Below are 14,908 nucleotides of genomic sequence, written 5' to 3' on the forward strand. Positions count from 1 at the left end.
GCAGTACCATATTGACATTGTTAAGATGGTAAATCAGAATTGTATATTTTATTCATCACCATGGGTCTATATATATAGGAGTATATATGGATAAATAGGTTAATGGATCCTAACCCGATAACCCAATACTAATTCCAACACTCCCTCTCAATCTGGAGCATATATATCAATCATGCCCAGCTTGTTACATAGAATGGAAAACACCTTAGGTGAGGTACCTTTAGTAAGAATGTCAGCTAACTATTCTGAAGACGGAGTGAACTGAAAAGAGATCACTTTCTTTTCCCAAGCATCTCTGACAAAATTACAATCAACTTCAATGTGTTTAGTTCTCCCATGAAACACTGGATTGTTTGCAATATAGATAGCTGACTAGTTATCACAATACATAGGCATAGATCCAGGCTGAGCAAAACCAAGCTCTATCAATAGCTTCTGCAATCATATCATCTCACAAACAGTGTGAGCCATAACTCTGTATTCTGCCTCTGCACTAGATCGAGATACTACATCTTGTTTCTTGCTCTTCCAAGTTACCAGATTTCCTCCAATAAAAGTACAAAATTCAGAAGTAGACTTCATATCTCCTATGTCTCCCGCATACCTAGCATCAGAAAAAACAGAGATGTGTAAATGTTCATGTTTCTTATATAGTAATCCTTTTCAGGATAGCTTTTAACATAAGCTAAAATCCCCAGAGCCGCTGTCCAGTGAACCTCTTTAGGTTTATGCATAAACCTGCTCAGTACTCCCACTGCAAAAGTAATATCAGACATGGTCATAGTAAGATAGATCAACTTGCCAATCAATCTCCTATATCGACCTGCATCATCTAGGAGAAGACTATTATCACGTCACAGATTCACATTCACCTCCATTGGAGTGCTTGCTAGCCTACACCCTAAAAGACTCATTTCTTCTAACAAGTCCAATACATATTTTCTTTGAAATAGAAGCAAACGGTCTTTTTGATATGTAATCTCAATCCCAACAAAGTATTTGGGTTTTCTCATATCTTTAGTCACAAAGTGACGTGAAAGGTACTCCTTAGTCTCTGTTAAGGCAGCAAAGTCACTCCCAGTTAGCAGGATGTCATCAACATATATGACCAGAATCACCAAACTAGATATAGTACGTCGGATAAAGACCGAGTGATCTGACTGGCATTGTTTAAAACCAACACCAAATATAGCAGTACTGAATTTCTCAAACCATGCTCGTGGACTTTGTTTGAGACTATAAATCGCCTTTCTAAGCCTATAAACAGTATTCTCCCCCTGAGCAACATATCCCGGTGGTTGCTTCATATAGAATTCTTCCTGTAAGTCACCATATAGAAATGTATTTTTAGCATCTAGCTGAAACATGGTCCAGTCCAAATTAACAGCCATAGAGAAAATGAGGTGAATAGAATTGAGACGGGCAACGGGGAGAACGTCTCAAGATAGTCGATCACATAAGTTTCAGTATAACCCTTAGCAACAAGACAAGCTTTATAACGATTAACAGAACCATTTGTTCGATACTTAAATGTATATACCCATCGACAGCCAACCACAGTAGCACCCATAGGAAAAGGTACATCCATCTCATCATCCATGGCCTGTTTCCAAGCAGGAACTAACATGGTCTCCTCATATGACTTGGGTATAGATGTAGAGGATAATGACAAAGCAAACTGACGAGAAGATGGAATAAGACGGTCATAGGAAACAAAATCAGATATATGATGATTTAACAAAACCGTTTACCTTTCTGATGAGCAATAGGAATATCCAGATTAGAAGAAATTGTTAGACCCTAGAGGGGGGTGATTAGGGTCTTATGCTAATCTAATCCGATTTTATGCCAATTAAAATTAATTAACAAGTTATCCTAGTAAGAATGAAATACAACAATATATATGAGCTAGGATGAGCAATATGAACTAATGAATATATCCTAGCAATGAGATATTACAAATATATGAGCAAGGATATATAAACAACACAAGGGTAAATAATGTAAACAAAGATATGGACAAACTAACTAATGAGACAAATGCGATATGAGCAATGAACACAAATATAAATGAACGCCAAAGCACACACAAACACAATCAAATGATCACGGAGTTCGGACCTTCCGTCCTACGTCTCCGCTCCCCACTCCCGGGGAGAAATCCACTAACACAACCGGATTTTCTACGCTTACCCGAACAAAGTTTACACCTCATACTCGGTTTTCTAGCTAACCGAAAACTTTACAATCACCACTCTTACAATCCCACTCTACACCCTCTCAAGTGTTGAACTAGACGTGTCTCACTCAAGTGCTCGGTTACAACCTCTCCCTAGGTTCGTCAACCGACGCCACTCCTCTTGGGACGATCCCCGACTCGTCACACTTCTCTCGGTGTACAAGTGTATTACAAAGTGAATCTCACAATAAGCACAATTGTAATAAATGATTGTTCTCTAATATGGATGGGAACACAATGAAAGCTCACACTCAATTGTTATAACTCTCACCAACCCAAATATACTATGTATAAAAATACGATAAGCTCAAGTGGGCGTATAAACAATGAGTGAATCAAATCAACTAAACTCAAATGTAAAACTAGCTTTAAATAAGATGATAATCAAGCAAATAGATATATAGCTAGAAAAGAGTTTAGGGAAACTTCTCAATAGATGACAAGAGATGGAAGGAGAATAGTTGGATGCCCAAACACCAATAGATGATCTCCTCAAGCTCTTGTGAAATTGATTTCACAAACTCAAACTTCCAAATGCTTAAAAGCTTCTTAAACACACTTAAACCAAACTAAAACCCTTGTTAAAACTCTTTAAAACTTGGTTAAGAAACTCTCTTGGTTGTTGCTGAAAGAGGAGAGCAATGAGGTATTTATAGTCTTTCAAAACATTAGCAAAACCCAATAGAAAAGACCAAAAAGCCATCAGAAAATAGCTGGAAAAAATAGCCGTAGGAACTTAAAAGACAGAGCGACGGTCGACCGCGAGCAACAAAGAAACATAAAAAGGCTCTGGACAACAGGCGGTCGACCGCGAAAGTCTCTGGACTGCGTACGGTCGACCGCTAAAAACCTATAATGAGTTTCTGAACTCATGGCGGTCGACTGTGACGGTCGACCGCGAACTGATACTACAGAAAACAGGTTTTAAAAATAGATTTTTGAGACTTTGAAAATATGTTAAAAATAACAAATAAAGTCCAAAAATAATAAAACTTTGGGAAATGTATATAAACATGTAAATGAACATATTACAAAAAGAATTTTCTAAATTGCATTTCTCATTTGTGAAAAATCATCATTTTGCAGAATAGTCCAAAACATGAAAATGTAAACATATGAATTTTGACATTTTGGCTAAACCATGTTTTGAAACTTTACAAAATGATTTTATAGACTTGAAGAAAGATGTAAACTATTGTTATGAAGTCTATAAACAATGAATATAGTATTTTCATAAATACAATAGAAAATGAAACATATGAGTATGTATATGAAAATATATTCATTTCATATCTAAGTAGTTAAACCAAATCACAATAATAAATATAGAATATGTAATTTCATATTTGTAAACATAAAAACCCAAAACCATGCATGTATATATATAACTATATATATACATAGAAACCAAATACGTGTGTGTATATGATATTGAGCTTAAGGTACTTAACACACATAATATAAAATCTAAACTAAGTTACCCAAGCTAGATCTTGATCTTCAATAAGCTTGATTTGGTACACTATGCGGATGAACCTGAGCTTGGATCTTAAACTTGAATTGCATAAGCTTCAACCACTATTCCACCAACCTCCATTTGATATGATCGTTATGGCGCAATCCATCCATCCTCCAACTCGTTATTTGCCTAGAATAAATACGAAAACACAAACACTAGACAAACAACATTAGAAGTAAATTGTTTGTTAAACATCATCAAAACAAGAAGGCTAACAATCTCTCTTTTTGATGATGACAAATAATTTACAAAAAGGATATATGTATGAAAGGAAATGAATATACAAAGTATAATATATCATGCATATAAATAAGAAATAATATACTCACAATATTTCTCTCCCTTTGATAACATAAAAAAGGAGACAAAAGGATGAAGAGAGCAAAAGCTCCCCCTATCAATAAGCATGGGTGAGTATAAAAAATAGGGATTGCTCCCCCTATCAAAATGCCTCATGAATGTATGAAATGAATGCTAAGGCATATATATGTGAGAAAGCATAGATTAAAAACATGCTAAACATAACTCACATACAAAAAAGATAATGAGAACATATATAAATATGTTAAAGTGAACATAGTGTCTCATTTCTCAAGTATAAAAACCATGTATGAATGAATTTATGAAAGCAAAAGAATGAGGGAACATGAGAACCATGAAAAAGGTTTTCAAAAAGAAAAACAAATCACTCAAATGAAATCATAAATCAAAGTTTGAATCCAAAAACGATGTTTGATCAAAAAGAAAATCATAAATCAAAGTTTGAATCCAAAAACGATGTTTGATCAAAAAGAATACTTTCTTTGAGGACTTGATCAAACCACTCATAGAATGCATTATAAAGCATATTTAAAATTTGAATCATCTATTTGTGCTTATATAATGAATTCAAAAGAACAAATCAAAGCAAAATTTTCATAGTTCAAAAGTAACATACAAGAATTATGAACTATGGATTTAAAAAAAATTATTTTTAAGAGTATAAAACTAAACCATCATTGATTTTCAAAAATCAAGAGAGGTAACTATATCTAGTTCTTGAGCTAGTAACAACCCATATAAACATTTAAGCATCCAGTAAACATGATTTAAGAATAAACACCCAATAAACCCGGAGGGTTATATAAATACAAACCTCTCATCAAAACAAAACCAATAATTATGAAAACAAAAGAATTTGACCAATAAAAGGAATTGTTTTTATAAAAGTTTAAAATACATTTTTCAAAACCAAGAAAAACAATTATAAAAATACTAAAATTCTTGGTTTAAAATCAAATTTGTTTTGGTACCCAAGTATTCTTAGTACCAAAAGGTTTAGGGACATGACCCCTATCATTCAAGCTCAAAGCCCTAGGGTTATGAACCCATTTAGGCGTATTTAGTGCACAGGTCCGGTCATAGCAATAATTATGTAAATGACTCATTCGATTGCAATAAGTGTAATGAAGATGATGCATTTGGTTATATTAACCATGTGGATGTGTACAAGGAACATTTGCAAATAAAGATGGTCTTTTAAGATTATTTTGCAAATGAGAAATATTTTGAAATAATGTTGGTCTACTTAAAATATTTTGCGATTTAAAAACTTTTCGCAAATCAAAACAAAACTTAGCTAAGTGACCAACTCTACCATAAAAATCACAATGATACACATTAGCATGCTTATGATGAACAATGGGTGCATGTGTGTACATATGATGAAGAGACTTGATGAGATGCACAAGGAGCATTGACATTTTTATATTTGTGTGCATCATAGCAAAATTTGGCTAAATGGCCTTTACGATCACAAATGGAGTACTTGTAAACTTTGTTGTACAAGTGTGCATAGTGTGTAGCACTAGATTTAGCACACTTGTCCATAAGTTTCTTATGATTATCAATGCATGTGTTTAATGCTAAATCAAAACAAGATATGTGGTTTTTCACATGATTCAACTTATCATTATGCATACAAGCATTGGAAATAGAAGTAGATGAAACATGATCATTTCTAAAAGAACTAAACTCATTTCTAATAGTTTTTAGTTTTATCATGGCATCATTATTAGCATGAGTTAAGCTAGCAATAGATGAAGACATATTATTATTTTCCAAACTTAATAACTCATTGTTTTCTTTCAAGATAGCATTCTCTTTAATAACAATATCAAGTTTGGAAGCTAGCGACTCATGATCGGATTTTAAACTAATATGCTTACTCTTAAGATCAATAAAATTATTTTGTAATTTAGTATAGGCATGAGATAATCTTTCATATGCACAAGCGAGTTCATCAATAGATAAATCATTATCGGAATCGGAATCGCTTACTACACAAGAGTTGTCCTCTTGTGGTCGTGTGCATGATGCTCCATATGAACTTGAAGAAGAATCCTCCAAAGCTTGTCGGATTGCTTCCAAGTCCCCTTGATGTGCTTTAATAAATTTCCAAAGTTTGTAAGCACTATCAAAATGAACAAATTTATATGTGCTTTAATAAATTTCCAAAGTTTGTAAGCACTATCAAAATGAACAAATTTATTAGAAAAGGATGAGTCAAAAGCTCAAAATGAACAAATTTATTAGAAAAGGATGAGTCAAAAGCATTAAGCAAAAATTCTAACAAAAGCTTATCCATTGTAAATATTTTATTATCATGATCGCTCCACTTGGATATCTCCAATGTGGGCACAATGTAAGCACAATCAATAACTTCCCATAAGTCAATATTTTTAGATTGCACAAATAGTTTAAATCTAGAAGCCCATTGTGCATAAGGGAAATTAATGAATTTAGGAGCAACAAATAGTTTAAATCTAGAAGCCCATTGTGCATAAGGGAAATTAATGAATTTAGGAGCAACATTTGATTCATAGCCTAAACGAAATACATTTATATTCATGATATATATGTGAATATATGCAAGCAAGACAAAAGCAATCATAACTAGATTAGCATAAATAAGATAACTTGGATCTTTAACTCAAGGCGATTAGTTCTTAAATCAAAGAGCACCAAGCTCTGATACCAATTGTTAGACCCTAAAAGGGGCTGATTAGGGTCTTATGCTAATCTAATCCGATTTTATGCCAATTAAAATTAATTAACAAGTTATCCTAGTAAGAATGAAATACAACAATATATATGAGCTAGGATGAGCAATATGAACTAATGAATATATCCTAGTAATGAGATATTACAAATATATGAGCAAGGATTAAACAAAGAGGTGGACAAGCTAACTAATGAGACAATGGCAATGTGAGCAATGAGCACAAATATAAATGAACGTCAAAGCACACACAAACACAATCAAATGATCACGGAGTTCGGACCTTCCGTCCTACGTCTCCGCTCCCCACTCTCGGGGAGAAATCCACTAACACAACCGGGTTTTCTACGTTTACCCGAACAAAGTTTACATCTCACACTCGGTTTTCTAGCTAACCGAAAACTTTACAATCACCACTCTTGTAATCCCACTCTACACCCTCTCAAGTGTTGAACTAGACGTGTCTCCCTCAAGTGCTCAGATACAACCTCTCCCTAGGTTCGTCAACCGACACCACTCCTCTTGGGATGATCCCCAATTCTCTACACCCTCCTCAAGTGTTGAACTAGACGTGTCTCCCTCAAGTGCTCGGTTATAACCTCTCCCTAGGTTCGTCAACCGACGTCACTCCTCTTAGGACGATCCCCAATTCTTGTCACACGCTTCTCTCGGTGTACAAGTATATTACAAAGTGAATATCACAATAAGCACAATTACAATAAATGATTGTTCTCTAATATGGATGAGAACACAATAAAAGCTCACACTCAATTGTTACAACTCTCACCAACCCAAATATACTATGTATGAAAATATGATAAGCTCAAGTGGGTGTGTAAACAATGAGTGAATCAAATCAACTAAACTCAAATGTAAAACTAGCTTTAAATAAGATGATAATCAAGCAAATAGATATAAAGCTAGAAAAGAGTTTAGGGAAACTTCTCAATAGATGACAAGAGATGGAAGGAGAATAGTTGGATGCCCAAACACCAATAGATGATCTCCTCAAGCTCTTGTGAAATTGATTTCACAAACTCAAACTTCCAAATGCTTAAAAGCTTCTTAAACACACTTAAACCAAACTAAAACCCTTGTTAAAACTCTTTAAAACTTGGTTAAGAAACTCTCTTGGTTGTTGCTGAAAGATGAGAGCAATGGGGTATTTATAGTCTCTCAAAACATTAGCAAAACCCAATAGAAAAGACCAAAAAGCCATCAGAAAACAGCTAGAAAAATAGCCGTTGGAACTGAAAAGACAGAGCGGCGGTCGACCGCGAGCAACAAAGAAACATAAAAAGGCTCTGGACAACAGGCGGTCGACCGCGAAAGTCTCTGGACTGCGTACGGTCGACCGCCACGGTCGACCCCCCGCCCCGCCCCCCCCCCCAGCCATAAAAACCTATAATGAGTTTCTGAACTCGTGACGGTCGACCGTGACGGTCGACCGCGAACTGATACTACAGAAAACAGGTTTTAAAAGCAGATTTTTGAGACTTTAAAAATATGTTAAAAATAACAAATAAAGTCCAAAAATAATGAAACTTTGGAAAATATATATAAACATGTAAATGAACATATTACAAAAAGAATTTTCTAAATTGCATTTCCCATTTGTGAAAAATCATCATTTTGCAGAATAGTCCAAAACATGAAAATGTAAACATATGAATTTTGACATTTTAGCTAAACCATGTTTTGAAACTTTACAAAATAATTTTATAGACTTGAAGAAAGATGTAAACTATTGTTATGAAGTCTATAAACAATGAATATAGTATTTTCACAAATACAATAGAAAATGAAACATATGAGTATGTATATAAAAATATATTTGTTTCATATCTAAGTAGTTAAACCAAATCACAATAATAAATATGGAATATGTAATTTCATATTTGTAAACATGAAAACCCAAAACCATGCATGTATATATATAACTATATATATACATAGAAACCAAATACGTGTGTGTATATGATATTGAGCTTAAGGTACTTAACACACATAATATAAAACCTAAACTAAGTTACCCAAGTTAAATCTTGATCTTCAATAAGCTTGACTTTGTACACTATGCGGATGAACCTGAGCTTGGATCTTGAACTTGAATTGCATAAGCTTCAACCACTATTCCACCAACCTCCATTTGATATGATCGTTATAACGCAATCCATCCATCCTCTAACTCGTTATTTGCCTAGAATAAATACGAAAACACAAACACTAGACAAACAACATCATCCATCCTCTAACTCGTTATTTGCCTAGAATAAATACGAAAACACAAACACTAGACAAACAACATTAGAAGTAAATTACGAAAACACAAACACTAGACAAACAACATTAGAAGTAAATTGTTTGTTAAACATCATCAAAACAATAAGACCAACAGAAATAAAAGTATTAGAAGGAGGCAGACTGGCAACTGGAGATGACTTTTCGGTTGGAGCAGAGAGAAGAACTTTTGGACGGCGAGAACACGTCAGTAGTGGCGGTGATGCAGGTGGCAAAGTAGAGGCATCTTGTAAACCTGGAGAAGATCCATTGGTAGAAGGAACTAAAGCAGACAATGAAACAGTAATAGGAGCAATAGATGGTAGAAGAATACATGGATTGACAGTTGGAGATGGACCAGCCGAAGAGAAGTATGGAACAGACTCAAAAAAAGTAACATCTGCGGACACAAAATACCTTATTGTGGATGGATTATAACATCGATAACCTTTTTGAGTATGTGAATATCCCACAAAGACTCACTTAATAGACCGTGGAGATAATTTATCCAGTCTCGGAGATAAATCCTGAACAAAACAAGTACAACCAAAAACACGAGGAACCACTGGAAAAATCTGTTTCTCAGGATAAAGGCAGGTGAATGGTATTTTACCATTAAGAACAGAAGAGGTCATCCTATTAATCAAGAAACATGCACTAAGAACAACTTCAGACCACAAATACTTTAGAATATTCATATGTATCATCAAGATTCTAGCAACATCTAAAATATGTCTATGCTTCCTCTCGGTAACTTTATTTTGTTGTGAAGTGTGAGAGCACGAAGTTTGATAAAGAATACCAATATTTGCACAAAAACGAGAGACATCATTTTTCATGTATTCCAAAGCATTATCGGTACGAAGAATACGAATTGAGGTAGAAAATTTATTTTTATTTCATTATAAAACATTTCAATAATAGTGAAAACCTCAGATCTCTTTTAACAGATAAAGCCAAGTCATGCTAGAAAAGTCATCAACAAAGACAATGAAATATCTAAAACCTTTCATAGAAGCTATACGACAAGGACCCCAAACATAAGAATGCACTAACTCAAACGCAGAATTACTGCGTTTATCAACACGACTCTGATAAGTAGCACGATGGTGTTTGCCCAGTTCACAAGACTCACAACCTAAAGAAGAAATAGAAGACTGAATAGAAATGACAGACCAAAGCTTCGATATCGAGAAATGATCAATGCGCCAATGCTATAGTAAAGAATGATCAGGCTTATCTACAACAAGACCAGTAGCGGGCGCATTGTCGTCCAAATAGTACATGCCTTCTCTCTCATGTCTCGAACCAATCTTCATCACAGTCGGTCCTAAAAAACACAATAAGAAGGAAAGAATGTTACTTTACAGTTATTGTGTTTGGTGAATTTACTGATAGATAGTAAATTAACAGGAAACTTAGGAAGATATAGAACATCAGTAAGAGTCAATGATGAAGTAGCATGGACTACTCCATCACCAAGAACTGGAGAGTATGTATCATCGGCAATACTGACAGATGGAAACTTGTCAGAAAGATTTAAGGATACAAAGTGGTCCTTTATACCTGTCATATGAGATGAGACACCAGAATCTAATACCCATGATCTATGAGGAGAGGCAATGTGTAGACATCCATACCTGAAAAGGATGCATGAGTAGCAGAATAACTGTTCTGAGAGGGCTTGAGTTGACGCAACCGGTCATACTCATTCTTAGAAATCTGAACTGTGGAGGGAGCAGAAGTAGTCCTAGGAGAAGCAGCAGATGTAGATATAATATCAATTATTTGGGCCCATGTAGGACCAAACTTTTCCCAACACTTCGCAGATATATGATTAATCCTTCTACAATATCTGCACTGACGCATACTCCTATCTGAGTCAATCTGTCTCCCACCAAAAGGGCATCGTCCTCCCCCTGAATCGCGGCTATGTCCGCGACCACGATCGCAACATCTGCCACGTCCGGAGAACATAGCAGACTGATCAAGTGACGGAGGAGACGGTGTGGGTGATGCAGTAGTAACTCTAATAGATACATGCATAACTCTGGAGAATGTAGCAGTCAATAAAGGAATAGTATCTCCTCCTAGTATCTGGCCCCATACCTGAGACTGTAAAGTGGGACTCAGACCTGACAAGAACTTGGACACTACGAGGTCCCTACGATATCTCAACAGCGTCGATGCATCCATAACGACGGGCTGATGCATCTCTAATTCATCGATCAGACCTTTCAGCTCACCTAAGTACTCAGGAACAGAGCGATCGCCCTGTTGAAGGGAAAAAAGTCGTTCATACAGCTCAAACACATGGGATGCATTCTTCTCATTGCCGCATATAATTTGTAAATTATCCCACATCTCCTTAGCAGTGGTCGAAAACATGACACTATTACTGATCTGCGCTTCCATGTTGTTAAGAAGCCAAGTCATCACAGTCAGCAGAGATTCATGTAGGATACATAGGATCTGTAGAAGTAGGAGGTGAGGCCAGAAGATAAGTCAATTTGTTCTGAGCTCCAATGAAGATGCGAAAGGTTTGTGCTCAAAAGAGATAATTAGTGTCATTTAACTTCACAGTGGTCCCTAATATAACTTTGAGTGCAGAAATCTCAGCAGCAGTAGTAGTAGTGACAGCAGAAGAGATGTCAGATCTTGTCATCTTTACAGAACAGGATAGTACGGTAGCAGAAGAATCGTAATCTTCTTTTATAGTACCCGAAGGTTTAAAATAGAAACTTGAAGGTTAGAACCCGAATGTTAGAATGGAACCCGAATGTTAGAATGAAAACCCGAATGTTTTATAAAAAGAAAACCCGAAGGTTAAGAGCGACGGCGACAGTGAGTAGAGAGAGCAACGAAGTCGGATTGCTGGCGATGGGTCAAGATCAGTTCACTTTTTCTGAAAACGCGGGGAATATTATAAAGGAGGAGGCAGCAAAAGGATTAAACCCATGAGTCATAGTCTGATTGTGGTAGTTGGTCTTGTTCTGCTTTTCCTCGTTGGAAATTATGCACTTTATGTTTATGGACATAAGACTTCCTCCAAAAAAGAGAAGAAGCCTGTTTCAACGAAGAAGATGATGATGGTGGGCGGTTGATGGTCAAGGCCCGCTGCTTGATGGAGAACTTGAATTCCTGCACGCTGGCTTCATGTTGTCAGCGTAGAACGTTGACAGGTTCGGCAAAGAGTCAATCAGATATGGGCTGTCGGTGTTAGTCTCCAGCACCTTCTTCAACTTTCGGGAGCAGCCCGGCGACGACGACAGATGTGAGCACAGAGGGCGACAAGGATGGTGGCGGCAACCGAGATCTGAGGCCGCAACGAGGAGAAAGATGGTGGGTAACGGCGGCGCGCAGAGAAGCTTGGAGAGGCGGCTAGGGTTCAGAGCTACAGTACAATTTTTTTTAAAATTAGGGTTAGGGTTTGGAGGGTTTGCTCTGATACCATATTAAGATGGTAAATCAGAATTGTATATTTTATTCATCACCATGGGTCTATATATATAGGAGTACATATGGGTAAATAGGTTAATGGGTCCTAACCCGATAACCCAATACTAATTCCAAAAGACATGAAGCTTATTGGATGTTTGTCATTGAATGGGATAATCAATTCTAGTGTTCTGGTGGTTTTTTTATTTACGTGTGTTAATGTACTTTTAGTTTTAAGTAGCATAATATTTAATCAGTCTTTTTTATTGGACATAATATCATTACTAATGTGGTCCTTTTTTCAGCATGCCTCTACAGATTTGTGTGGCACTGTATCTTTTATACACGCAAGTCCGTTTTGCATTTGTTGCTGGACTTGTAATAACCATACTGCTCATACCAGGTAACAATACAACTAACTGAATGCACGCAAATAGTACAACCTCCACACAAAAATGCTAACCCCGCTTGGCAACACATCTATTTCACATTTTAAACTCTTCTTAATATTTTATTGTGCTTGGAGGCACGGCTCACTACATAATCACTTCCTTTTCAGTAAACAAATGGATCTCTACACTTATTGCAAGAGCAACAGAGGGAATGATGAAAGAAAAGGATGAAAGGTAACTTGGTGGCTCTTTATCTGAGATCATTATCATTTGAATCTCGTTCTTGTTATATCGTCTTACTGTATGATAGTCTTACAGTAAGGTAAGCATGTTTATAATGTGCATGGTAGTAATATCTGTTGACGGTTAATCCTAAAAAAGTTGTATCATCATACCATGCACACATGGAATAGGAGTTTATGAGTTGAGGGACAGGTGCGTATTTGGGAGGTTTTGGGCAGCACGAGGAGCGCAGCACATATAGCAGGAGCATGATTGTGACAATGCATACAAATAATAGCCATTCTTTCAGGTCTTTTGGTTGGCTAGGGGTCATGATGCCACATATAACAGAAAGCAGGACGTCTCAAATCTTTTCGTTGATCCATTTTTTTTTCCTTTTCCTAATAATACCTTTAACTAGTATGCTATGTTCCCAGAGGCACCACCAATTGATCCCTCTGCAGACCATCATTAATCATTTTCACACTTCATCCATTATTGAAGCTATTCTTCTTCCCAGTAACACAGATGCAGAGTTGGACTACATTTTAATATTTGGAGAATTTAAGATTTTCTCTCTTTGATTGTTTTAAAGTAACTTCAAAGTGTTGTAATTCTTTTGTTAGCATGTAGCAATTGCATTTTATTTACCAGAGTGATTGAATGTTCAATCATAAAAGTACTCTAATGGCAACCAACTTCTTCAATATTTTTGAAGATACCAAGCAAGAAAGGTATAGCCAAAAACAAACCATAATAACATGCATAGTATTGTGTACCTTTCAAGCCTATATTTAAGTATTTTCCATGTCAGTTTCTTTGTTCCATCATATAAATATATTTAGTTTGAACTACCTTTGTGTCATTTATGTAATTGCCATAATTTGAATCATACACAGGATTAGAGGTGCTGGAGAACTTTTATCGTATATTCGCACTCTGAAGATGTATGGCTGGGAGTCTATATTTGCTGACCGATTGATGGAAAGAAGAGAAATGGAAGTGAAATACCTCTCTGTGAGCCACAACGGTCCTTGATTTGAATTTGTGTTAGTTATAACATCAAATTCTGATATTTTTACCCATTCTTTTCTAGACACGGAAATATTTGGATGCCTGGTGTGTATTTTTCTGGGCAACAACACCTACTCTTTTTTCTCTGTTTACATTTAGCACCTTCGCGCTAATGGGTCATCCGCTAAATGCTGCTACGGTAATTCCATGATGCTTTTATGTTTCCTCTTGTGATATTTCATGAAATTATGTATGTGGGAGTTCACTGATCCATTCTTGGACCCATTCCGCAGGTGTTCACTTGTATTGCTCTATTCAATACATTGATCACTCCCTTGAATTCTTTTCCATGGGTGATTAATGGACTAATTGATGTAAGCTGTTTATTAATCATATTCCCAACTTTGAGCAGTACGATGTGTCATCTTCTAGTTTCATTTTATTGCAGGCTGTAATTTCTACAAGGCGATTGAGCAAGTTCCTGTCCTGTCCTGAGCATAAATCCGCAGAGAAGCATCCTTCACACGGACAGTCATGTATTCTGGATACTCTGTCATGTTCTTCTGAAGGTCAGAGAGTCACTGATGCTGATCCATTGGCTATAGTTTTTCAAGATGCATGTTGTGTTTGGTCAAGTAGCAATGAAGAAGACTATCGCACCATATTGAGCAGAATTACACTGAACCTGCCAAGGGGCATGCTTATTGCTATAATTGGAGAGGTTTTTCTTTATTCTGTTTATAGTTTCTTTATCAGTAAAGTCC

General features: G+C 36.1%; 1 protein-coding gene across 1 annotated transcript in view; it reads left to right on the forward strand.

The window, feature by feature from the left end:
• LOC109843967 (ABC transporter C family member 13) overlaps positions 1-14,908 on the forward strand; it is an 82,469-nt gene that overhangs the window by 39,991 nt on the left and 27,570 nt on the right. The window contains exons 13-18 of the mRNA XM_020412966.1: positions 12,822-12,919; positions 13,076-13,142; positions 14,030-14,147; positions 14,227-14,343; positions 14,438-14,518; positions 14,593-14,865. Of these exons, the coding sequence (XP_020268555.1) occupies positions 12,822-12,919; positions 13,076-13,142; positions 14,030-14,147; positions 14,227-14,343; positions 14,438-14,518; positions 14,593-14,865 (754 nt within the window). The remainder of the gene's footprint in view (positions 1-12,821; positions 12,920-13,075; positions 13,143-14,029; positions 14,148-14,226; positions 14,344-14,437; positions 14,519-14,592; positions 14,866-14,908) is intronic.

This window comes from Asparagus officinalis, chromosome 5 (assembly GCF_001876935.1).
Source record: "Asparagus officinalis chromosome 5, Aspof.V1, whole genome shotgun sequence".
NCBI lineage: Eukaryota > Viridiplantae > Streptophyta > Magnoliopsida > Asparagales > Asparagaceae > Asparagus > Asparagus officinalis.